A 26,597-nucleotide genomic window follows, 5' to 3' on the forward strand; every position below is an offset into this window, starting at 1 on the left:
TGCTCCACCAGTTAGAGTCCATTTACCAACCAATCAGCACTCTCTTCTCATCCATATAAAGTTGCTGTTTCTTCTGATCTTGGTATTTTTGCGATTATTCTGATGAGTACAAGACAAAAGCTTTGGCAAATATCTTTCTTCAGCAACAATCAAGCTCTGTACAAGCAAAAGAATTGTTTTCCCTGAATAGACTTCAATGAATATGGAACAAGGCCACAAACTTGTTGCGTGTTGACTCAAATGACTGCTTTCATTTCCATTTTTTTCCATTTCAGCTGTCAGCCAACACAAGCATGTTTGTGACTGGAATGCCGGCTCAGAAAAGATGAATTTGATCAGACTTGTTTTCTTTATCCACATTGTAAAATAAGTCATTTGATCTCTGGCACAGATAAACATCTGAAACAATGTAGTAGGATCATAAGCTCCACGTCTATGGGCCAACTGCTGGAAAATGGGATTAGTATTGTCAGATCTTTGTAGACCAGCATGGACATGCTAGGCCGAATGGCCTCCTTCTCTGCTGTAAACATTTACGTATCTATGAAAATGGCTTGAAAGTGACAATTGGATATTATCTATTTGGCATCAATGTCAAATCCACAGAGCACATCCATAGATCCCTGAAAGTGACAGGGCAGATAGATAGGTCGGTTAGGAAGGCATATGGAATATTTGCCTTTATTGGCCGAGACCTCGCGTACAAGAGCAGGACGATCATGCTGGAACTGTATAAAACACTGGTCAGGCCATAACTGGAATACTCTGTGCAGCTCTGGTCATCACATTATAAGAAGGATGTGATTGCACTGGAGAAGGTGCGGAGGAGGTTTACCAGGGTGCTGCCAGAGCTGGACAGGCTGAGCTAGAACAAAGAACAAAGAACAAAATCAGCCTGGGAAACAGGCCCTTCGGCCCAACGAGCCCACGCTGCCATCTCAACACCACCTCTCTACCCATGACCCCTATCTAATGTTTTATGGCCATCCAGATTGAGGGAAAACTCATTTAGGGACAATTTATTCCTGCCAATCAGCCTAACAGCACATCTTTGGGGTGTGGGAGGAAACCAGAGCACCCAGAGAAAACCCACGCAAGCACGGGGAGAATGCGCAAACTCCCACAGACACCGGCCCAAATCCATGTGTCTGCACAGCTATCAGCGATAGTCACTGAGCTGTCGTCTTGCCCAGTATGAGGAAAGCTTGAATAAACTGGGACCAGTTTCCTTGAATTCGCGAATGTTGAGAGGGGACCTGATAGAGGTGTATAAGATTATGAGGAGCATAGGAAGGCACTTTTTCCATTAGTAGAGGGGTCAATAACCAGGGGGCATAGATTTATGGTATGAGATAGAAAGCTAAGAAGGGAGTTGAGGAGAAACTTTTTCACTCACAGGGTGGTGGAAGTCTGGAACTCATTGCCTGAAAACGTGGTTGAGTCATAACACTTCATAACATAAGAACATAAGAACATAAGAAATAGGAGCAGGAGTAGGCCATCTGGCCCTTCGAGCCTGCCCCGCCATTCAATAAGATCATGGCTGATCTGTCGTGGCTCAGTTCCACTTTCCCGCCCTCTCCCCATAACCCTTAATCCCCTCTCTTATCAAAAACCCATCAACCCGCTTCTTAAAAATATTTAGCGAGGCAGCCTCCACCACTTCAACGGGCAGAGAATTCCAGAGATTCACCACCCTTTGAGTGAAGAAGTTCCTCCTCAACTCCGTTCTGAACTGCCCCCCCTTTATCTTGAGGCTGTGCCCCCTAGTCCTACTGTCTTTTTTGAGCGGGAAGAGTCTTTCCACCTCTATCCTATCCATCCCATTCATCATCTTATACGTCTCAATGAGATCTCCCCTCATTCTTCTAAACTCTAACGAGTACAAGCCTAGTTTATTCAGCCTCTCCTCATAGCTCAACCCCCTCAACTCCGGTATCAGCCTAGTAAACCTCCTCTGCACTCCCTCCAAGGCCAAAATATCCTTGCGCAGGTGCGGCGCCCAAAACTGCACACAGTACTCCAGCTGCGGCCTCACCAATGCCCTATACAGCTGCAGCAAGACCTCCCTACTTTTATATTCAATCCCCCTCGCTATGAAGGCCAGCATCCCATTCGCCTTCCTGACCACCTGCTGCACCTGCAGGCTGGGTTTTTGCGACTCATGCACAAGGACCCCGAGGTCCCTCTGCACCGTCGCCTGCTGCAGTTTTTCGCCACGTAAGTAATAGTCCTTCCTACCATTCTTCCTACCAAAGTGGACCACCTCACACTTGCCAACATTAAATTCCATTTGCCATTTCCTGGCCCATTCGCCCAGCCTATCTAGATCCTTCTGCAGACTCTCCACACCCTCCGCACAATTTGCCTTTCCCCCAATCTTGGTGTCATCAGCAAATTTCGACACCCTACACTCGGTTCCCTCCTCCAGATCATCTATATAAATGGTAAATAGCTGAGGCCCCAGCACCGACCCCTGGGGCACTCCACTAGTCACCAACCGCCAATCCGAATAGCACCCATTGACCCCCACTCTCTGCCTCCTATTTGACAACCAATCCTCTATCCACGCTAACACCCTACCCCCAACTCCATGTCCTCTGACCTTCTGCAGTAACCTCTTGTGAGGTACCTTATCAAACGCCTTCTGAAAATCCAGAAAGACCACATCCACCGGCTCTCCTCTATCCACCGCCCTAGACACATCCTCATAGAACTCCAGTAAATTTGTCAGACACGACTTCCCTTTAATGAAACCGTGTTGCGTCTGCTCTATCAAGCAATTCCCTTCAAGATGCCTCGCAATTTCCTCCTTAATGACGGATTCTAACATTTTACCTACCACAGACGTTAAACTAACCGGCCTGTAATTCCCCGCCTTTTGCCTGGCACCCTTCTTAAACAACGGCGTAACATTAGCCGTTTTCCAATCCTCCGGCACTTCCCCGGAATCCAGCGACGTCTGGAAAATAACCACCAAGGCATCCACTATCACCTCCGCCATTTCTTTCAGAACCCTCGGATGCATTCCATCCGGTCCTGGGGACTTGTCCACAATCAGCCCCTCCAGTCTGTCGCGCACCACCTCTCTAGTATTTAGATATTCACTTGTGCTATCATAACAGTAAGAAGCCTCACAACATCAGGTTAAAGTCCAACAGGTTTATTTGGCATCACGAGCTTTTGGAGCGCTGCTCCTTCATTAGTGAGTGGAGAGTTGGGTTCACAAATGGGAAATATATTGACAAAGACTCAGTTGCAAGATAATGGTTGGAATGCGAGTCTTTAGGTACTCAAGTCTTTACAAGTACTTAAATCTTTACAGATACGGCAATGCGAGTGCAGAGATGTTTAGTCACAAATTACAGAGGTGTGACTTGTCTCAAGCCAGGACAGTTAGTTGGATTATAAGCTCCATATCTATGGGCCAAGTGCTGGAAAATGGGATTAATGTTGTCAGGTCTTTCTAGAACAGCATGGACATGATAGGCTGAATGGCCTCCTTCTCTGCTGTAAGTGTCTATGTATCTGTGAAAATGGTTAGAAGGTGACAGATTCAAATTTTGGGTCACAGACCGGAATTTTTAGAGGTGGCTGGACTTGGTGCTGAAATCGGGGAGTGGCGGATAGGCCCTGCTTTGGAGGGTGGTGGGACCCAAGCCACATTTTCAGGCAGTAGCCACTTAAATGGCCAACGCTAGGTCTGTCCTTCCTTATAAGGATGGCAGCCTGCCTTTAAGCATTGCCAGCCCAATCAGTAGCGGTGCCTATTGGTCAGGCTGCACCTGCAGGATGAGGAGGCAGCGATGATCGTGTCAGTAAATTGGCATGCAGGAAGGCCCTGGATTTTTAAAGGTAGCAGCACCATTATCATGGGGGTGACTGTTGCCACCCAGGGTACCCTCCAAAGTAAGTGTGGCACCCAAAAAAGAGGACTCCCATTGGAACTTACAGGGAGGCCACCAAAGTTTACCTGCCCATCTCCTCATGTGATAGAGTGTCCCAAAAGCTCTGGAAAATATGCAGTGAGCTGGAAAGTGACCCTTTATTGGTTTATTAAGTGACTCAATTGGACTCTCAGTGACTGCCAGTCTGTCACCTTCTCTGCCTCTGGCAAAATGGCAAGGCGCTGGGAGGACATTGGGCAATGCCCCCAGCCCCTGCCACCTTCTCCCACTATTTTCCAACCTTCTTGCCTCTTAACCTAGCTCCAAAGAGCTGGCAAATATCAGCCCACAGTGGCCAGCTTCATATCAGTTATGAGAAATTGGAACTGATGAAAGATGAACATTGAAATATTTGCAGCAAGTTCTCTGAACCATTCCGAGCCCAGAGTTTGCCCTGATTGGGGGTATGGATGTGTTAACATCGTGTGTGTTGTATGTGGGTCTGTGTGCACAGGTGTGTGTGAAATGGGATGAGTGGGTCGATTCATGAGGAGATACTGGTTTTGAACAGTTGCCAGTGATGGGGCTGCAGGTCCAGTCATGTAAAGGCATATTCTTTGTAAATAGAATTTTAAGACACCTTTTACAAATTAGACGTTAATTGGAATGTAGCTTCATTAGATTTCATCCTCAGTTGGCACTCTTGATGTTAATCAGTTATTATATTGTTCTGTTAGCACCAGAACTGTGTTGGTATCAATATAATCACAACTCCCTGTTCCCACAATAACATTTGCCATTGCTGATGGTAAATATGTGACTTATGTAACGTAACAACAGTGTTAATGCTTTAAATCTGATGTGGAGTCAGGCTGGTAAATATAAGATTCTGGAAAACTGGTTTCCATCACAAATGACAAATCAAAGCATTTACGTGGGTGGTAATTTGGCCTCATACTAGTTCAGGAGTTAACTCTGTGCTGAGGTAGATAATGTGAGAAACATTCAGTGTCAATTATCTAGTTGCAGAATAAAAATTTACTTTTCAGTGTTTGTTACCAGAGCCCTAAATTCTGCAGCAGATTTTTTCCCCAAAAATGTACTTTATTTAAAACGCTTTTAAAGGTACATTATGATGCAATTCAAATGCAGATGTTTCTGGTGAAATACAAATCCATATGGTTAAATGCAGTACATGGCACTTTTAGGTATCTGGAGGGCACAGAGCCCTGTGTTACTTTCTTAACTATAGTGTCGGCATGGGGGGACAAGGACAGGTTGTTTGTGATCTGGACACCTAAAAACTTGAAGCCCTCACCTCTTTCTACTTTGTCCCCGTTGATGTAGACAGGGGCATGTTCTCCTCTACACTACGTGAAGCCGATGACAATCTCCTTAATTTTATGGACTAAATTTGGAAATATTATACAACAGCTATGACCACAAGGCTGCATAAGGGTGAATGAAAAGGCTTGACCATGGCTGAATGTAGCAGTAGATCCTGCCAGTGGAGTTGATAGTATCTATATGTTTTTTATCAACTTGATTTTTCTGAGCTTTTTTGAGCTAGGAACAAGAGTAAAGTCAGATTCAGAAAGCAGCCAACCTTTAAATGCGTAGCTGTGGCTGGCTTCCTGTTCAAGGCATAACCTCTCCTCTGCTGGAGGGCTTCCTGGCTTAGACCCCTGATTGGGCGCAGAGCCCTTTCCATTTGCACCTCTGATGTGCCACTTTCCTGCTGGTCAACCACTAATTGGCCATCTGATGCTTGGTTGGATGAGTTGAGATAGCAGGGGTGAGTTTCCATTCTGCCTCTCTCACCCTGTCAGCAAAGATCAAATCCAGCCCATGGTCGGTGTACAGCTTGAGACAGCTGCGTACAATGACAAATTTCTGCAGAGGCCTAATGCTAACCAGCAGCTGAGAGTTATATGCTCTATTGTGACAGTCAAAGAAAATATTTCCAGTACGTTTTGAAAAATAAAACAACACTCTTAAAAACTGTTATATTTACCATTGCCTTTAACATGTTAATAGTTTATAGTACATTTATCATTGAATAAAGCTTTCACTGTAATTTGCAGAATTATTCTCTGTAACTTTTAAATTGTTTATTTCATAGCTCAATGATTAATATTTGAAAGTTATAGTTGTTTCCATCTCTTTTAATGCAATTACAGATGGAGAATGTCTTTGGAAAATTTCCAGGATATCAGACGATTAATATCTTGGATTTCAGGTTTGGGAGTTTGATATTTCTAATTGAATTTGTTGCATATTAAATGACTTGTAATGCTAATTTTCTTAACTCCTACAGAATCATAGAATCCTATAGTGCAGAAGGAGGCCATTTGGCCCATCGAATCTGCAATGACCACTATCCCACCCAGGCCCTATCCCTATAACCCCATGCATTTGCCCTAGCTAGTCTCTCTTGCACTAAGAGGCAATTTAGCATGGCCAATCAACCTAACCCGCATATCTTTAGACTGTGGGAGGAAACTGGAGGAAACCCACACAGACACGGAGAGAATGTGCAAACTCTACACCGACAGTGACCCAAGCTAGGAATCAAACCCGCGTCCCCAGCGCAATGAGGCAGCAGTGCTAGCCACCTTGCTGCCCCTATAAACAAGCATGTTTTAGATGGAGGATGGAATTGGGATTCCTTTTGCAAGTGTTGGGAATAAATATACTGGTCCAGATCTCGTGGGGATGGGAAAGTTTTGGTTGGTGAGGTGGGGGTGGGAAGAATGTTTAACAGTGAACTGTTGGTATTTGCAGTTATTACTGAGAATGATTATTGCTTTGGGATTTGCATGTGAATTTGCCCACGCACTAAATCCTGTAGTTGTAGTCTGTCACACAATGCTCTCTCTGGCACAGGCTGCACTGCACTCTCTACCCTGCCAGAATTAACAAACATTGAAATGATTGATGGAGTGAGAATTCCCCTTTTCTGCACTTATGTCACTTCTGGTAACCCCATAAAAACATACGCATTGTTCATTCAAGTGTCATTGGATTTTCAACCAAGACATGAATAATAATTAATGCTGAACAATAATTCAGGCTCTGAAAATATAATTTTATAATGCAGAACATTGTTAAATGTATCCATAATGATTAATTACTTGCTTGTTTAAATATGAAATTTTTGAATAATGGTTTAAAACATTTTTTCTGGGATGTTCCAGCTTCCACCTTGTGTATGTCACTTTTATTACATTTCTCTCTGTGAAATGTTTGAAAAGTGATTTGATATTGCTTTTCAATCCCTTGTTGGCTGTCTGTGGGAATTCTTTAGTGTGATTGGTTGCTTAGACAGCTTGATGATATCAATGCAGCTGGATGATGGGGATCCTCATTAAGGAATGCAGCAATCCAGTCACATGGAGAGGGTTGAGGTTCTTACCACAGAGATCACTAAATCGCTCAGCAAAGCTTCTTTGAGACCATTCATAATCTCCCATGCTTTGCTGCTGTGGGCCAAACTCTGTGGGCCATCACACCAGAGTATGTAGTATTTTGGAGTCTTATAATGGGCTAATTTCGTGTCTGTTTATATATACTTATTATTCAAGAAGCAGACGAGTTAAAGTATGCTACCTCCCCTCCCACCCACACTAAAATAAAAATATGCTTTCAACTTTTAAAAAAATGGGTAAATTATATCTCATTTTCTGCCTTAATAAATTCAGTATATTGAATCTAATATAAATTTTCTTGCCTTCTATTTTAGGGAACATCTAAATCCAGACAGGTAATGTGATCTAAATAGAGCCATTTAAGACTTCTCTTTAACAAGGCTTATATTAAATATACACATGCTTTATCCTACAGGGAACATATATTACAAATGGAATTAATAAAGTCTGGTATATTTTTATACATTTAAAAAGTAATTAATGGTTTTCTATGTTCCTAAACTTGTAGCTTACCAAATATTAGGCTATTTATTAGATTTTATTCACATTATCTCTTACAGCCACAATTTTATCATTAGTTGAATTCTCAATTCTGGGATTTGCTCCCTGGCAACTGCGGTTGACAGTGATGTGACTAGAGTTTGATTTATTCCAGTATTCCAACCAAAATTATACATAAGATTATTTCCAGATAGAGGAGTTTTGTAGTGAAGAGTTGCATTTACATTAATACATCCATTATGTTTACTCATATTTATTGGAACCTTCCAAAATTTGGATGGTCTTCAAACAGTTCCTGGAATGAAAAATGTGGCCTTTCAGAAAAAAATGCCTACTTAGATTGTTTGTATTTTCTCTTCCCACACCTAGTGGTGTGGAAGGCAGTCTTTCATCTGATTCCATAGTGAGCATTACCTGGAACAGATCAGTAGTCAGTCGCCAGAGCAGTACAGCTTGAGGGGAGCCAACCAAGCATGGTTGACCAAGAGACTCTCCTGCTTCCACAGCCTGCTATTGGAAGGATTTTGCAGGTTAATGCTTAACCTGTTAGCTGCATTATGAAGGCACCTTCCTTGGCCATCAAGTCCTGGGGTGAGGCTCGAACCCGGTGCTTCTGGCACAGAGGCAGGGATGCTAGGCACTGTGCTCCTACTTACTTAGATAATAATGTAAAATAACTAGGGATAAATAGTTCTTTAATTTGTAAATTCATTTCTTTGAGGTTATTTTTAATGGTGTCCCAGTCTTGCTTTATTTTCCTTTGGTTTTCTGAGTATTCTTTGTGTGGTTCTTCACCCCACCCTAAGATTCTTTAGTGTGGGCAAAGCAAAGTTGTGCACAGTGTTTCTCTTCATGGCTTCAATACCAGTGGTTTGCTGTCTCTATGGGCAGATGTAGTGTGCAGATGGATAGCGGATTGGTTAACTAACAGAAAGCAAAGAGTGGGGGTAAATGGTGTTTTTCTAGTTGGCGATCAGTGACTAGTGGTGTGCCTCAGGGATCAGTGTTGGAACCACAATTGTTTATGATTTACATAGATGATTTGGACCAAGTGTAGTGTGCAAAATTCGCAGAACACACTAAGGCAGAGCAAAGTGTGCAGAGGACAATGAAAGTCTGCAAAGGGATGTAGACAGATTAAATGAGTTGCCGAGGGTCTGACAAATGGAGTACATCCATTTTCATAGGAATAACAGCAAAATGGACTGTTATTTAAATAATAAAAACTTGCAGCATGCTGCTGTGCAGAGGGACCTGGGTGACCTTGTGCAAGAATCACAAGGAGTTGGTTTAGCTGGTGGAGCAGGTAATTATGAAGGCAAATGGAATTTTGTCCTTGATTGCTAGAGGGATGGAGTTTAGAAATAGTGAGATTATTTTGCAGCTGTTTGAGGTCCTGGTGAGGCCACACCTGGAGTACTGTGTACGGTTTTGGTCTTCTTACTTGAGAAAGGATATACTGGCACTGGAGGGGGTACAGAGGAGATTCACTGGGTTGATTCGGGAGTTGAGAGAGTTGACTTATGAGGAGGGACTGAGTAGACTGGGGCTATACTCAATGGAATTCAGAAGAATGAGGCGAGATCTTATAGAAACATTTAAGTTTATGAAGGGATTGAAGCAAGGGAGTTGTTTCCACTGGCGGGTGAAACTAGAACTAGGGGGCATAGCCTCAAAACAAGGGGGAGCAGATTTAGGACTGAGTTGAGGAGGAACTTCTTCACACAAAGTGTTGTAAATTTGTGGAATTCCCTGCCCAGTGAAGCAGTTGAGGCTACCTCATTGAATGTATTTAAGGCAAGGATGAATACATTTTTGAACAGTAAAGAAATTAAGGGTTATGGTGAGCAGGCGGGTAAGTGGAGCTGAGTCCATGAAAAGATCAGCCGTGATCTTATTGAATGGCAGAGCAGGCTCGAGGGGCCAGATGGCTTACTCCTGCTCCCAGTTCTTATGTGCTAATTTCACACCTCTTCTCAGCTCTACATTGTGTGCGGATTTGACCATCAGCAACCATGAAGTTGTGTAAAACTCAGAACAATCAACATGCTTTGATTCTGAACTGACCGAATTAATATATATTTCCAAGTTACATTTAGAACCTCATAAACCTCTAGCTTTGTGACCTAAATTAACTCAAAGGCAACTTAGAAAATATTTTTCTTAGAAAATTTCCATCAGTATTCAAATCCTGTAAACCAATGCTGTCAGGGATTTTATGCTCTGTTAACGCATGTTACTTCTGTGCAGCAGTAGCAATGTAGCAGTTCACTACACTGTGACATTCGATGGGAGTACTCGAGCTTTATCAAATGAGACACACAATTTCATCAATCTGAATTCCAATAAAGTAGATGACCTTTCTTTTGAAACGGCAAATCAGCTTCCAGCTGCATACACGATAATTGACTTCAAGAATCTCATAGTTGAGGCTTTGCATAAGGAAAATCTCATTGGAGATGCATCGTTGACTTTTAAGCCAGAAACTCTTCAGCTTATGAATGGTAAGATGTGTTAATCTCTAGTGAATATCTTTCAGAACTGAGAAATGTAGTGGAGCTGCAAATCTGAAAAGACAAACAAAAATAGTAATTAATTTAACTGTATTTTCCTTAAGAGCATTCAACCAGTCTTACACTTGGAGCTATCAACTTTGACCCAGAGAATCAAGCAACAGTGTCTTCTTTTTCAGTTTTCTATGTTGTTTTTGCTGCTTAAAAATGTACAATGACAGAATAGAGATAAATCTACAGCTGACAGCGTTAAGTATTCCCAGTGTAGGCTTGAACAGAATTGGATGGAATTCTGAATTCTATTTACATTGACTTGGCAAGGTGCCCAATCTCAAAAGAAGGTTCCTCAATCCTTCACAGTGAGTTACACTTTCCTTTATGCCCTGTATGAAAGAAAGGACTGACAAGTTTCTTACAAGCTGCATATCTGGCATAACAGGCCACAGACAAGACACCTTCTTTGGGAAAAAGATGCAAAAGTTGCAGATCACCTAAATAGTTTCTTCCTTGTTGCGATCAGACTTTTGAATGGACCTACCATATATTAAACTGATCTTTCTCTACACCCCAGCTACGACTGTAACACTATATTCTGCACCCTCTCTTTTCCTTCTCCCCTACGTAGTCTATGAAGTGTATGTTTTGTCTGTACAGCATGCAAGAAACAATACTTTTTACTGAATCCCAATGCATGTGACAATAATGAATCAAATCAAATCAAGAAAATGTAACATTTCCTAAATCCCAGAATGATGTGCAACATGGGTTAATTTAGTATCAACCAAGGCCTTTGCCATGACCACTTACGAAAACAGTTTGAAATAGTTTCTAATGTGGATGCAAAACCTAAAAAAAAACTCCGCTTGTACACAGTATGAATTTTAACTTGTTGTGGAATCTGTCCCATATCCTATCACTGAGATATAGTATAGTGAGACACAAATAGCACTGCGATGATTACTGATGTATGTACCCAATAATAATATATTCTTTTGACTTTCAGAATTTGCAAACGAAGCGGATGGGTCAGAGGATTACCTCTCAGGTTCTGAACTATTGTCACAGCCACAGTCAACAGTTATTGATTTGCTCTCTGATCAAACAACTGGGGAAAGACTGTCAGAAGCTGCAAACACTCCCATTGCATCAACTGACTATATTACACCTTTGGAACAGCAAAATGTTTTTGAAGAGAAGACATTAATGCCAGATAGCACTGTTTTTGCTGTATTTGCACCATCTGTAACAGATCTGATCCCTCCAATTGACCATGAAGACTTACAGGAGACCTCTGATTTGCCCGGAATACAGGTCTCTATAACAAGCGCATCCGATGATACAAAAACACAGCCGAGTTTTGATGGAGGTCCTAATTTTGACTATGAGTCTGGGTCAGGGACTGAGCAAGACTTTTTGTGGTCCTGGACTACTGCAGTTCTTCAGCCAATTGTTCATGACAAGGCAGAAAGTGGGTCACAGGACAGCAGTTCAGTTCAGCTCACAAGCACGCACCATTATGATGAAGCTACTATGGACTATCTGACAAATCAACCCACTGTAAATGTAAAGGATTTGATTGATCAGCCTCCTGAAATAGATGCAGATATGGTTATCTCAAATGAAGTAGATGTTCCTGCGTTAATTGAAACAGCTTCAGCCAACCATATTGCTACTGGAATCAAATCTCATGCTGCAGAGGCGATAAGTAAAAAAGTCCCTGTTGAATGGATGCCAGATAATCTATTGAAATTAACAATGCAAACATCTGAACCAATAAATCTTTTAAATTACCATTCTAGTGATTCAACCTTGAGGGCTCAACCCTTCACAGAACATTCAACAACACTGGAGCCAACTGAAAAGTCCTTTGTTTCAGCGCTGCCAACCACTGAATTAGTCACCGAAGGCCAAGCAATAACAGAACCCTTTGTCACAGAGTATCAAGGAAGAGAGTCAACAATTCGAGGAAATCCAGCTACTATTTCTTCCGTTATGGAACAGTTCACAACAGATTCAGTCACCCAGAAGCACATAATAACTGAATCAGACAGTGCACGGCAAGGAATATTAGAATCGGCTACCATGCAGCATGCAGTAGTGAAATCTGTTCCCACGGAAGATGTGGTAAGAGAGCCATCAACATTGGGTCAGCTGATCCCGGACTCAACCACCATAAAACAATTTATCACCGCATCCACCACTATGGAGCGACTGGTGACAGAATCATCCACCATGACAGATTTCTCCCCATTATTGCGGACAACCAAAGCATCAAACTTAGTGACGCACCCCTTGATAGATATATTCTCCCTAGACCAATCAAATGGGCTCCAACCAAATACAGAATTATCTAATGATTTGCAACCTTTCACCAGAATATTAGCTCCACCAGAAATTGAATTGTCCAATGTTATTGTGACTGAAGTGAACAATGTTGAACTACATAACACTGGTGCTTCCATTACGATGGGACCTGCTACTCAATCAAAGATAGTGTCGGGCTTTACTGATGTGTCTATCTCAGAGCACAATGTTAGCAAATCATCAACCACTCTCCAGGCATTCAGTGAATCTGATAATGGTGTTCATTCTGATGATGAATCCATCAGGGAAATAGATCCGATGACAATATCTCCAGCATCTACCACAGTGGATATGATGGCAGAGTATTTTCCTATTGGCGACCATGGGTCAACTATTGTAGAGCACAATGAAATGCACCCTCCTCATGATACATCCGAGGATGAAGCAGCGTGGTCTGACGTTCAAGATATCTCAAATGAGCTGGGTCATTCAGATATAATCCCGGAACACGAAGGATCAGATACTGAAGAAGTGGCTAGCGCCGACACGGAATTTGCAGTTGCTGCACCAACCGTGAGGGAGAAAGCAAGTGATAGCCACGTATCCCGGCAGGCGTTGGTGGTCTTTTTCAGCTTGCGTGTGACGAATATGATTTTTTCCGATGACCTCTTCAACAAAAGCTCTCATGAATACAAAGCGCTAGAACAAAGATTCTTGGAATTAGTGAGTTTATCTTTTCAAACATGGCTTTGACTCTACTAATTATAGTTTGTTCATGATGATTAACAGTAGTCATTACACTTAAAAGTATTCTGTTGTATGTAAAGAACTTTGAGGTGTTTCTAGGATGGATAGTGCTGTTTATGTTCTCTCCTTTCTTCTGAATTGGATCAGCCTTATGGAGCACCTCATCAGTTAGAGGGCCTGGTTAGCAATAATTATGGAGATTATGTTACTGTTCGTTTTTGGAACATAATGAAACTGTGACTCTAATTACTCCATAGCATATAAGGCTATGCACTAAGAGCTGGAAAATGGGATTGGAGACAGATACTTGAAAGCCTGCAGAGGCAGGGTTGGCCAAAGGGCCTGTTGCTGTGCTGTAGAACTCCATGAGCAGAGTTTTCCCAAAAAGTGATCAGTCATTTTCGGTGAGAAAACTAGCCAGCGTGAGTCAGCTCACTATCCTCCCACGCTTTGGGAGGGATGAGTTTTGCATCTGTTTTGAGAGGGTGGGGCCTATACATGCCAGCAAGCTCAGCTTCACAGAAATTGTGTGCCGTTTTAAAAGATGCTCCAAGCTCAAAGTGAAATTGAAGATCTCCCTCTCTCCCACCACAGACACCGGGACCCTCAATTGTCATTGAAAGCATGTTCCCCTGCACTTCCCTTGCCAACATAGATAACTGGCATCAGGGCATTGTGGCCCTCCCGGTGGCCCCCCTTCATGACCCGCTTTGTGCCTCGCCCTTCATGCCCTTTTTTTATGTCCCCCTTTATATCTTCCCTCAGGCCCCACCCCGTCAGGCCCCATCCTCTTGGTCCTGCTACCGGAACCTTGATAATGACCACCTGGCAGTTTCTACCTGGCAGTGCTTACCAAATTGGTGATTCTGGGGGTGCCGGGTGGCACTGTCAGATTGGCATTGCTAACTGGACACTGCCCAGCTATTTGCTGGGGCTGCGATAGCCTCTGAATCCCCCAGCATGGCCATCCCGCCTGGTCTCCATCTGTGGAAACCAGTAGTGATTTTTCGCCCGGTTCCCGCTGCACCCAAGGATTGGAGAATTGTAGAATCATAGAATCTCTACAGTGCAGAAGGAGGCCATTTTACACTGACCACAGTCCTACCCAGACCCTATTCATGTAACCTCGTTATTTACCCTGTTAATCCTCTTGACAACAGGGTTAATTTAGCATGGCCAATCAACCTAACCTGCATATCTTTGGACTGTGGAAGGAAACCGGAACACCCGGAGGATACCCGTGCAGACATGGAGAGAATGTGCAAACTCCACACCAACAATGACTCGACGCTGGAATTGAACCCGGGTTTCTGGCGCTGCAGGGCAACAGTGCTGTCCACTGTGCCACTGTGCTGCCCGTATCAAGCCAGAGATTCTCCCTGCTCCAGAGAATCCCTGGCTTGATGATTTAAGTATGGTAACCTGGTTCCCGCCCTCACTGGTACAGGGTTTGGGAGAATCCCGGTGGGGTTTTGCACCAGCACTAGATGTGCTAGGCTCCTTGCCTGCAATTCCCTCACCCTGCCCTGCTCTAACATCACCTGTGCCAGGCATGACGCAGCAGCAAATGATAGCTTATCACTTGACAGGCCTCCCAATTAGATATTGTATGTGGACAAGAAAATTTCCAGTTCACTTAATTAGTCCAGGTGCTTCCAGAGCAGGAACTTGGCAACAAACGTTGTGATTTATTGCCACTCCTCGGAAAATCCATTCACTAGCTATTCAAGTAAGTAAATTAATTGACTTTTTAAAACACATTTTGTGTTTCATAAGGTGAGGCAGACATTGAAATTACTGTACTTTTTGGAGATCTTTCCGAGGTGGAGTTTTGGCCTTACAGTGCCCGTTGTAGCTCATACATTAAAATGTCTTGAAAAAAATGAGGAAAATTGAGGACAGTTGTTTCTCATTGAATACAATGTTTGGATTTGGCAATTATATATCTTGTTAACTATATATCAACTATACCATAGAGCTGAGTATATTTGCCTCACAGCCAACTCAGAGATGCAACTGACAGAATTCATTTAAAAACTCAGTTTACACCAACCACCTTAAATCATATAAATCCTAATGATGCCTAGAACCTCAACAGAAAATAGCTTTCCTTTGCACTAAACCTACTTCGATGCAGAATGGAATTAATTCTGTTTTTCTCTGAATTTCTACCATAATTCCTAATCTCTGTTTCCTCTTATTTAACTAAATTTTAATCTGACTTGCTCACTCACCACCCCAGCTCTACACCCCTTAATATGTTCTAATAAATTCCAAGGAATTCCTTAAAGTCATGGACACTGAATCCACACTCATTGGCTGAAACTCTACCACCCCACCCACCATGGAATCGGAGTAGGCGAGTACCCGACAATGGAAATGCCTGTTGGCCTCGGTTGGGAAGTTCCAGTCTTGGGCCAACCAAGGCCTTAAAATCCCGTCCAACCATTCTCCCTTTTTGGGAAAATTGTGAGACTTTGGGGTAAAAAAAAAGTGGCAGGGAGCATGAAGCATAATAAATGAAAATGGAATGTGTGATCCAATTGAACTTTTATAACCTGAGCTTTGCTTGCTTCTTTTCTAGCTTGTTCCCTATCTGCAGTCTAACCTGACTGATTTTAAGCACCTTGAAATCCTCAACTTCAGAAATGGTAGTATCATCGTGAATAGCCGTATGAAATTTGCAAAGCCTGTTCCACAGGATGTTACCAACGCAGTTTACCTAATCCTGGATGATTTCTGCAACACAGCGTACCAAACTATGAACCTTGCCATCGATAGATATTCTCTGGATGTCGAATCAGGTAAAATGTTTCTCATGTTTTAGTCTTGCTCTCTTCAGAGATATTTTTGTGTCTACATTTGGGATGCAATGGAATGGCCTGAACCACGATTTCATTGTATCCAAGGCCAATTCTAAAGCATAACCAGTGAGCAGAAGCATGGGTGATAATATCAATGTTTTCATCCACTTTGTTACTGTCTAGTGCTTTGTTAACAAAAACGGAATATGCTGGAAAGCCTCAGCAGTATAACAGCACCTGTGGAGAGAGAACATGGCTAACGTTTCAAGTCAGGATGGCTCTTTGTCAGAGCTTGTTTATGTTTTATATAGTTTAACCTGTCAAGTGAAGTGTTCACGTGATGAATTTGAATATGAACTGTTCGGGACTATTTTATGAGAAATCAAGTACGGTTTTCATCTTAACTTCTTGTTACCTATTCCTGGTTCTTATTTTATTTTGTTATTGTTGAAAATTGCATAAGGAAAACAGATAATAACATACTTACTACATGATTTACGGTATGGACAATGGCCTGGATTTTCGGCGGAGTGGCAGTCATTGGCACATTGCCACTTAGCTCCAACTCTGGATTTCTGATCAGGTCCCCAGAACCTGGCCCCTTCAGAAACATGGACTCCAGCTTCCATCCAACAGCTCCCAAAAAGGTGTATCAGTTCAGTTCAGCAGGGGTAGTTAGCGGGTGGGTAATTAAAAATGGAGGTTAATCTGGTCAGGCTCGGGGTTAGGGGATAATTGGGTGGTCTAGGGTAGTAATGTCTGATGGATGGCTACTTTCCTGGGATGGAATTTTCTGGCCCATGCCGCTGGTGGGATCTTTTGGAACCCACTGAAGATGACATCCCCCGCAACGATGGGTGAGACACACAAAGCAGCATAGACACTGGCAAGACTAGAGAATCCTGCCAGTGGCCAATGTTAAGTCACTTCTGCTGCCAGCAAACTCACTGCAAGGGGGTTAGGGGGGAGGTGCAGAAAATCCCACTCATGGCAAGGACATCAGAACTGTCTGAAACTGTCAGACTCTAAGTCAGAAATGTTGGTGCTGGGTCTTGGGGAGCAGGGGGTTTGCCCATTTGAAGCTCAATTCTCCCCAACAATCATTGTAGAGGTCAGTGCGTCAAAAGCTCCACAGGGTCCTGGCAGACATTTGGGTCATAGGACTGGTCTCCAGTGACCCACAGGTCAAAAGACCTAGGCCTGGATCTGAAATATTAGATGTGGAAGTTATTTGATCAGTATGACATGCTTAGACATCTTCAACAGACATAAAGGTGAATGTATAATAGGCTGGATGTGAATTACATGGGTCCTGCACACCTCCACCTTGTTTTACTGCAGCTACAGGAAGCACAAAGGTGGAAGAAATTCCTACCACGGGAACATGACTGTGCAAGGCATCAAATTCTGCTGGTGAAAATAGTCTATATGATTTTTGAAATCCTTCTTTGGCATTTTTAAATGACTTCAATAAAAGGTAAAGACAGATTCAGAGAGAAGGGACTTTAACTTGCTTTCATGATCAATCTCCAGTTTGTAGCATAGCCCCACTGACAGATATTGTACTGACCTACAGATTGCAGAGCACCCCCCCTCCCACTGCACCCCTAATTAGCTGCCTTCCTGCCAACATTTGATTCGACGAGTTAAGATGGTGGGTTGACTTGGGGGGAATGAGTAGACCACTGACTTTCTGTTATTCCTCCCTCATCCTATCCAAGAAACATAATATCAGCTCAATATATAGATTAGAAATAAGCAACAAAATTGACATGGGAATGAAATTTCAGCCAAGCTTAGCACTTGAGGTACATCTTAATTGATATCTCGTTGAATGATTTTGGATTTATATTTTCTCTTGCTCCTTCTATGAGAATAGATGCACAATGGATCATATTGATCATTCAGTGGCTATGTGGAGGTCACCAGCGAACTCCTGTTCAATTCTGTTTGATAAGTTAGTGTGGATTTTGAGTAGCAAAATGTTTTCATTGTTAAAAGACACACGCTCTTCCACACTGACTGGATGCCACAAGCATCTAAAGTTTGAAAAGGATCATGTTCATGCCAAATGCTAAAGAAACTGGATCCCAGGGCCCAGCAAGCTTACAGAATAGCTTTAGTGTAAACTATTTAGGAGACAGATATTTTGGATGTGCGTGTCTGGCTACCCAGCTATATCACTAATAGGATTTAAATAATCCAAAATCTTCTAATGTTTATCCATGGCATCAGTGCTTGTAATAGTTATGTAATATTAGAATGATTAACCAAGGTTCTATAGAGTTCACAGAGATTGTGTAGAGATAAAATTGAATTCAGGTTTCAGAATCGCTAAATTGGTTTTCTTCTGACTTTTTGCGAATTTACTAAACACAAAATACAGCCTTTAGAAGCACTGCACAATGACTTGTTCTAGAAATAAAAGGTGGCAATGGGTGGGATTTTCTGCTGTTCTTACTGGTGAGATTTTCCAGTCCTGCTGAAAGTGACACCCACTGTAGTGGTTTCCCTGGCAGTGGGATGGGCCACACAAAGCACCACAGACATTGGTGGCACCAGAAGATCCTGAAGATTCTGCCAGCAGCCAATGGTGAGCCGCCTCTGCTAGTGGAAAACGCACCACGCGGAGGGAAAATCCTACCCAATTTTTTTGTTAAAAAAGAGGTTTCTTGTTTGTTGCTCCTGTGCAATATCCAACTGTTGAGCTCAGTGCAGCTGATTTGACTGGAAATCCTTTAGATGAGGTCTTTGTCCCATAGTGGTAAAATATCTCCAAGTTTGTTGATTTTAAGTCAGTCTGAATCAAATAACCAATCTTCAGAACTATAAGCAGCATCTTTTCTCAAAGGTAGGGGAGTCTAAAACTAGAGGGCATAGGTTTAAGGTGAGAGGGAAGAGATACAAAAGGGTCAGAGGGGCAATTTTTTCACACAGAGGGTGGTGAGTGTCTGGAGCAAGCTGCCAGAGGTAGTAGTAGAGGTGGGTACAATTTTATCCTTTAAAAAGCGTTTGGACAGTTACATGGGAAGATGGGTATAGAGGGATATGGGCCAAACGCAGGCAATAGGGACTAGCTTAAAGGTTAAAAAAGGGGTGGCATGGACAAGTTGGGCCAAAAGGCCTGCTTCCATGCTGTAAACCTCTATGATTGTAAAGTAGAATTTGTTTCCAAGATAGATACTACTTGTCAGATCTGAGAACAATTAGAAAGACTTGGGATGGTGGTGAATCATCTTGTTGGTTCAAGGGCAACTAGGGATGGACAAGAAATGCTGGCCTAGCCAGCAAAGCTCATTTCCCAAAGATGAATAAAAAGAATTACCCTGAAAATATTCTTGCAATTGTGCAGGAACCTTGCCCATCAGAGATCTCCATCACTAACCCTAGCAAGGTTTACAGGTTTCACAGGGGTCCCTTTGTCAGCATGACTAACATCAAGGGCTCCTATGTGATGCTGGAGACAAAAAAAGTCTTTGTGGCTGAATTTTAGGAGTGGGGAGTCTGCCTCTTTGTAAGGCAGTTAAATTTTTGGTAAAAAACCTGTCCCCTTCAAATATTTCAGACCTTGCTGTGGTGATTGTCCTTCTGAAGGCAACACAACAGCATACAATCCTAAACTGGGACATTAGGACGGCTGCTAATGTAAGAATACATACTGCGGGGAATCCACTTCAAAGATCTAGTAATATTACCAAAGCAAGATCAAGACATTGTCCAACAGCCGCCTCATATCCCACCTTTTCTGTGTATTCCCAGCACAGGAATGCAAGGATGGCAGATAGTGTTAGTTGCTGAAAAATTATTATGAAGAGGAGGCACTGAATCAATTTTAAGATTCCTTCAGGGTATATTGGTGTCACTGGCAAGGCTGGCATTTGCTGCCCATACATAATTATCCTTGAAAAGGTACTGGTGAACTGCCTTCTTGAACACCCATAAGGCTGCTTGGAAGTGAGTTTGATCCATATAACAACAGTGAAAGAATAATGATAAGATTCCAAGTCAGAATGGTAGGTGGCTTAGGCAGGAGCTTGAAGGAGGATATGTTCCTATACATCTGCTGCCCTTGTCCTTTTAAGTGGTGAAGACTGTGGGTTTGGAAGGTGCTTTTGAAAGAACTTTGGTGAGTTGCTGCAGTGCATTTTGTACATAGTACATATTGCTGGAATTGTGTGTTGGTGTTGGAGGGAGCTAATGTTGAAGGTGCTGAATGGGGTACCAATTAAGTGGGCTGCTTTGTCCTGTATGTTCTTGATCTTCTTGAGTATTGTCACAGCTGCCCTCACCCAGGCAAGGAGAGAACATTCCATCACACTCCTGACTTGTCCCACGTAGATGGTGGAGAGGTTTTGGGGTATGAGCTACTTGGCTCAGAATTCCCAGCTTCTGACCTGCTCTGGTAGCCACAGTATTTACATGATTAGTCCAGTTCAGTTTCTGATTAATGTTAGTTAATGTTTCTGATTAATGTTCTGATTAACCCCCAAGACATTGATAGAGCGACATTCAATGCCATTGAATATAAAGGAAAATGGTTAGATTGCCTCTTGTTATGGGTGGTTTTTGCCTGACACTTGTGTGGCACGAATGTTAACTTGCCATTTATCAGCAAATGCTTGAATGTTGTCCAGGTTTTGAGAATATTAGTGAACATTGTACAATCATCAGTGAACATCCCCACCTCTGACCTCCAACAGCCACAACCATCTTTCTTTCTGCCTTCCTTTAGGACTCCAACCAGTGGAGGATTTTACCTCGGTTCCCATTGATTCCAATTTTTTGAGGGCTTCTGGATGCCATTCTCAGTCAAATGCTGTCTTGACTCAAGGCAGTCCCTATCATTTCACCTCTGGAGTGCAGCTCCCTTGTTTGAACCAAGGTTGTAATGAGATCAGGAGCTAAGTGATCCTGGAGATACCCAAACTGAACACCAATGAGCAGGTTGTTGCTGAGGAGGTACCACTTGATGACACCATCCATTTGTTGATAATTGAGAGCAGACTGTTGTGATTATTGGTTGAATTGGATTTGTCCTGCTTTCTTTTTGGGGGACTGGGCACATGCTGGGTAATTTTCCACATTGTCAGGTAGATACCAGTGTTATAGCTGCACCGGGACAGTTTTGTTAGGTGTGCAGCTAGTTCAGGAGCACAAGTGTTCAATAATATTGTGGAATTGCTGTCAAGACCTATAGTCTTTGCAGTACCCAGTGCCATCAGCCATTACTTGATATTGTGTGGAGTAAATGAATTGGCTGAAGACTGACATCTGTAATTCTGGGGACCTCAGGAGGGGGCCCAGGTGGATCATCCACTTGGCACTTCTGATTGAAAATGATTGGTTTGCAGTCTTCAAAATAGAAAAATCATCCATGCTGCATAGATTACTGAAGCAAGTAAGGGAAATCTTTTATGATTGCATCCTTCCAGTTTTCCTTGGATATGAGAGTGGTGCCAGAAGATTGAAGGATTGCAAATCTGGCATTCCTCTTTAGGTAAAAAGGACAGTCATATACATATCAATTACTGGTCTGTCAGCTTAGTTTTGATGGTGTGAAAACATTGAAAGATGATTATCCAAGACAAAATTAAGAAGAATAACAATTTATATTTATACAGCACCTTAAATGTAATGAAATGTCCCAAGGTATTTCACCAGAGCAAAATAAAACAAAAGTGTGATACCAAATCACATAAGGAGATATCAGGTCAGCTGACCAAATGTTTGGTCAAAGAGGAAGGTTTTAAGCAGTGTTCTAAAGGAAGAAAACTAGGTACAGAGGTGTAGCGAGGGTGCTCCAGAGCTAGACAGCACCGGATGTATTTCCAACCTTTTTTTGTTTTTATTTCAGATGTGTAGCATCTGCAGTATTTTACTTCTGCAATTGTGGAAATAGGCAGACTTAGTGATGACACAGATATGTAGCTCATCTTGGAGTCAACCAAGGTTGCAATCAGACTGGTTTAGTCTCAGGCAGTTGCCAGGGAGAAGAATGGGGTTGGTAGCTAGGAAATGGAGATTGGAGTGGGGACTGAACACAATGGCTTTGGTATTCTCAATAGTTAACTGGAGGAAATTTCTGCTTATCTTTTATTGGATGATATGCATTCTGCACCTCGCTCCATTGTGTGTTCAATTAATGCACTTGTTTATTGTGCCTATTTTTACCAGGGGCAGTAACTAATGCGTAGCTGTGCCTTGTGATTCCAGGTGATGGTGCTGACCCGTGCAAGTTTCAAGCTTGCAATGACTATTCTGAGTGCGTGGTGAATCGTTGGACAGGAGAGTCAGAATGTGTCTGTAATACTGGGTACTTGAGTGTGGATGACCTGCCCTGCCAAAGCATTTGTGATATAGACACAAACTTTTGCCTTAATGATGGCAAATGTGATATAATTCCAGGCCAAGGAGCAATCTGCAGGTATACGATCTGTGATTTACAAAGTACACTACCAATAGGTTGTCATATTTTGGTAACCTGAAAAAGCATTGCATGTAAACTGTTCCTGTATAGTAAAGTGGCTTACGTCTTGTGTTACAGGTTGTCACAGGTGTACTGTCTGACAGCTATTCTCTCTTTCCATCTCCTAAAAAAGTTATTGCAGATTATTCTGTTATTCAATTTTTCAATTGTCTGGATAAGTTTCTAAGTACCATTCCTGGTGCCATCAGCTTTGGGCATCGTAGCGAGTGGGACTGGACCATTTGGAGAGCAGTCAAAAGACCATTGCCATTGAGAGAATATTTCTGGTCCTAGCACCCTTTGCCGCTGACTGGATCTGCAATGAAAATTGCTTTTTTTAACCTGATTAAAAGTATATCCAATTCTTGGAATTTTTCTAATCTCCATTTGAGATGAGATGAAGGCAGAAAAGTAACTTACTTAATTCCTGCATGTTCATCTTCTAAGTCAGTAAACTGCTCCTGGGCTCGATTCTCTCATCCTGGCGCGTACGTTTTTTGACACGTCGGGACGGGAGATGTGCTTGTTGGCCATTTTATGGGATTCATGCATGCGTTCCCGATGCACGCGTGTCTCATGCAGCCAGAGAGCAGGCGCAATTAGGACCGCGCTGGAAACTGGTGGGAAGAGAGGTAAGTAATTTAAATCTTTTTTAAAATGTATTTTAAACGTATTCTAAATGTGATTATCGGAGCCGGCATGGAATTCCACTCTTGCAGGGTTTAGAGTAGCTCCCCACGTTTGGGGGACTGGTGGGAGACCCCACCAGAATGAAGGGTGGGCAATTGGGGCCCCCCAGGGACTGGACAGCAGGGGGTGGTGTCCCCTGGGCATGGGCACCCTGGCAGTGCCAGCCTGTGACCCCCTGGCACTGCTCAAGGGGAAAAGAGCCTACATCTAGGGGGCACCTAGGCACTGCCCACTGGGCATCAGACAATGCCAAGCGGCAGGGCCTATTATGGGTGGGGCCTAGGGGGGCGATCAGTAGGGGTGGGGAGTCCCGCTGCCACTCTGCATTGGGATCAGTTGGGGCTGAAAGGAGGCCAGCGATCGGGGCGGGCTGAGGGGTGTGGTGGTCTGCCAGGGCGGGGGGATGACATCTGGCTCCCGAGAAGAAGGGTTGGGGAGGTTGCCATGCTGGAGGGCTGGACATTAGTGCACTCCTGTACGGGGCTGGTCAAGGCTGGCCTGGGAATGCTTGCGGAGGTCACAATCAAGCGGGGATACTGGAGGGGCAGCCCGGCGAGGGTCCCGGTCTGGCCAGCGATCAAGTTGGTCAGCAAACGGGGAGACTGGCAGATCGGGGCCACTGAGCACGCGCAGAGTTCCGGAACTGTCAGGCTCTGGCACAAATGGACTCCGCCCCCCTAACTTTTAATGAGATTCACGATTGTGACCTCTGCTTTCCACAGAGTGGGGAGATTCGAGTGCGAAATTGAACTGAAAAAGCAGTCGGGATTTAGACTAGTTTTCTCACCAATTCAGAACTAAAAGGTACAGTTGGTGAGAATATAATTCTGTTGGCTGCAATGAGAAAGTAACAGTCAATCAAAAAATCCTTGCATTAACCATTGTCTTCTAACCATGGTCTTAAGGAACTAACAGGCCAATTAATCAATATGAACATTCAAAATATCAATAATCAAGTATGATAATTGAAAGCTTGTGCCAATTGTGCAAACTCCAACATAGAAAGCAATTAGTTAACAAGATCCTGCGAGTGCTGATAAATGGAACCATACTCAAAAATGCTTTTAATCAGTAAGGGCCTCAAAAATCAATGTGGATACATTCATGGGAGATACATAATGATGTTGCTAAAGAATCGTCAGATAAGGCACTGAGCTAGTTAATGCAGGTGAGGAAGAAGTAGAAGTGGCTCCCTTGAATTGTATTGTGAGTGCAGAACTTATAACGCAACAACATCAAGCACTATCTTATTGTACATTATATTGTACAGTAGTTAGGTTGTGTGAAAAGAGTTTAACAGCTGTATGCACACCCAGCTGCCATATGAATTGTGTCATGAACAACCAACTAAGCTTTCACTCATACAGGCCCCATGCGAACAGGAAGTATTTTGCCTGAATTTATCCACTGTTGCTTGGGTTGGCCTCAAGAAATTTTTCCAGGTCCTTCTAGGTGGTAGAGGTTGTGGGTTTGAAAGGTGCTGTTGAAGGAACTTTGTTAAATTCCTGCAGTGTTATTTTTGTTTGCAATCTTGATGTCATTTTTGAACCTGAAATGAACTTTCTATTACATATCTGCACCAACACTAAGACTGCCTATTTCTACCTCCATAGTATCACCCAACCTTGTCTCTGCCTCAGCTCATGTGTTGCTGAAACACTCATCCATGCCTTTGTTACTTCTAGACTTGACTATTCCAAAGCTGGACTAACATGAGGTCATCCGAAACTTAGCTGTCTGTGCCTTAACTCGCAACAAGTCCCCTTCTCCTAACTTCCCAGTTTTCAATGATCCACACCGGCTCAAGATCAATAATACCTTGATTTTAAAATTTTCATCATTGCTTTTAAATTTCCCCCATACCCCTGCCTTCTATCCCTGTATTCTCCTCTGATATCTCCACACCTCCCACACATCATCACCCCTCCATCACCCCCTCATCCCGTTCTGGCCCCTTGAGCATCCCCAATTTTAAACACTCCACCATTGGTGGCCGTGCCGTCAGGTGCCAGAACCCTAAAATCAGCTCTGATGAAGAGACATCCAAATTTGAAATGGTGGGGGTGATATTTTAAAGATGCCACAAGTTGTCATCATTATTGATCATGAAGCAAAAATTGCAACGACCCATGAAAAGCAGAGAAAAGAAGCGTGATGGTAGGAAGTAGCCGTTTGACCTAATACTTAAATAACTAAAGAGTGTTATTGCACTCAGGACTTGTCTGAATGCATGACTCATTTTCCATTGCTTTTCAAAAGGCTTAATATGTGTTGGATTTAACTGTTTGTGTTATGAGAAAACTTGAATGATTGCTTTATATTTAGAATATTATGAAGAATGAAACATCTTATTTGTATAACACTTACCCTGGCAAGTGGCACACCGGCAAAGAAAATTCTATCCTCACTTGAATGTAATCATAGGAAATTTGTATGTCATGAAGGGGATCGTTAGATAAATATTGACAGGACTGGTTACATCAGGGTTAAATAATTCCAGTAATTTTTTGTATCATATTCTTTTCCATCCGCCTCCTTTCCCCCAAAGACAGGTAGTGTGATTCTTAGTAATGGAAACAGCAGCTATGCCATAAATATTTTAGATAATGTCTAGATTTGAACTTTCTCCTATATGTCCCTTTCCCTGTAGCTCCTCTGTTACTCACAGACAATATACGAGATCATTGAATGATATTGTAAAGTCACTTTCGAACACAGTTGAGTTATCGGTGGAATTCCAATAGCTGGTTACAGGTAACAGGTTACAGGATCGTGCAGGCACGATCTATACCCTGCAAACACAGCTTCTGTGGTGATTCACAGGGTGGAATGTTATGTGTGATGTGTGCATTCGCTGAGTGGAATTAGACACATTTCCTAGTCCCACTGCAATCAATTAGAACTTGCAATATTTACGTTGGCTGGCCACTTACTGGCCAGCGTGAATTACTATGGCACTGGGTGGGTCTGGGCAGGCATGCGATGGGCACCCTATCCAATGGCAACCCATCACAAAGTTTAAAGGTGACACTCAGAAGCCACGAAACTGAAGGATGAAGAACGTTGTTCACTGTAAGTCACACCAGGTGGGTGGGGAGCTCCAGGAGTCAGCAAGCTCCCCTGTTTCTCTGACAACTCTTTGTGAGCACTCTTGGAAGTGATGGCGGCCAGGGGGGACACCCAAATGTTCAGGGATGGAAAGAGAAGGCCACCCCCCTTAACAAAGAAGGCTTGGGCAGTGGATGTCTGCAGCCATC

At 43.0% G+C, this 26,597-nt stretch overlaps 1 protein-coding gene across 1 annotated transcript in view; it reads left to right on the plus strand.

Moving 5' to 3' along the window:
* Positions 1-26,597, plus strand: part of impg2a (interphotoreceptor matrix proteoglycan 2a) — a 66,421-nt gene that overhangs the window by 26,310 nt on the left and 13,514 nt on the right. Inside the window, exons 10-15 of the mRNA XM_080203501.1 lie at positions 6,068-6,126; positions 7,630-7,650; positions 10,067-10,320; positions 11,333-13,356; positions 15,965-16,184; positions 22,398-22,608. Coding sequence (XP_080059627.1) covers positions 6,068-6,126; positions 7,630-7,650; positions 10,067-10,320; positions 11,333-13,356; positions 15,965-16,184; positions 22,398-22,608 — 2,789 coding nt within the window. The remainder of the gene's footprint in view (positions 1-6,067; positions 6,127-7,629; positions 7,651-10,066; positions 10,321-11,332; positions 13,357-15,964; positions 16,185-22,397; positions 22,609-26,597) is intronic.

Source organism: Carcharhinus amblyrhynchos, chromosome 15, assembly GCF_965287045.1.
Source record: "Carcharhinus amblyrhynchos chromosome 15, sCarAmb.v2.hapA, whole genome shotgun sequence".
Classification (NCBI taxonomy): domain Eukaryota; kingdom Metazoa; phylum Chordata; class Chondrichthyes; order Carcharhiniformes; family Carcharhinidae; genus Carcharhinus; species Carcharhinus amblyrhynchos.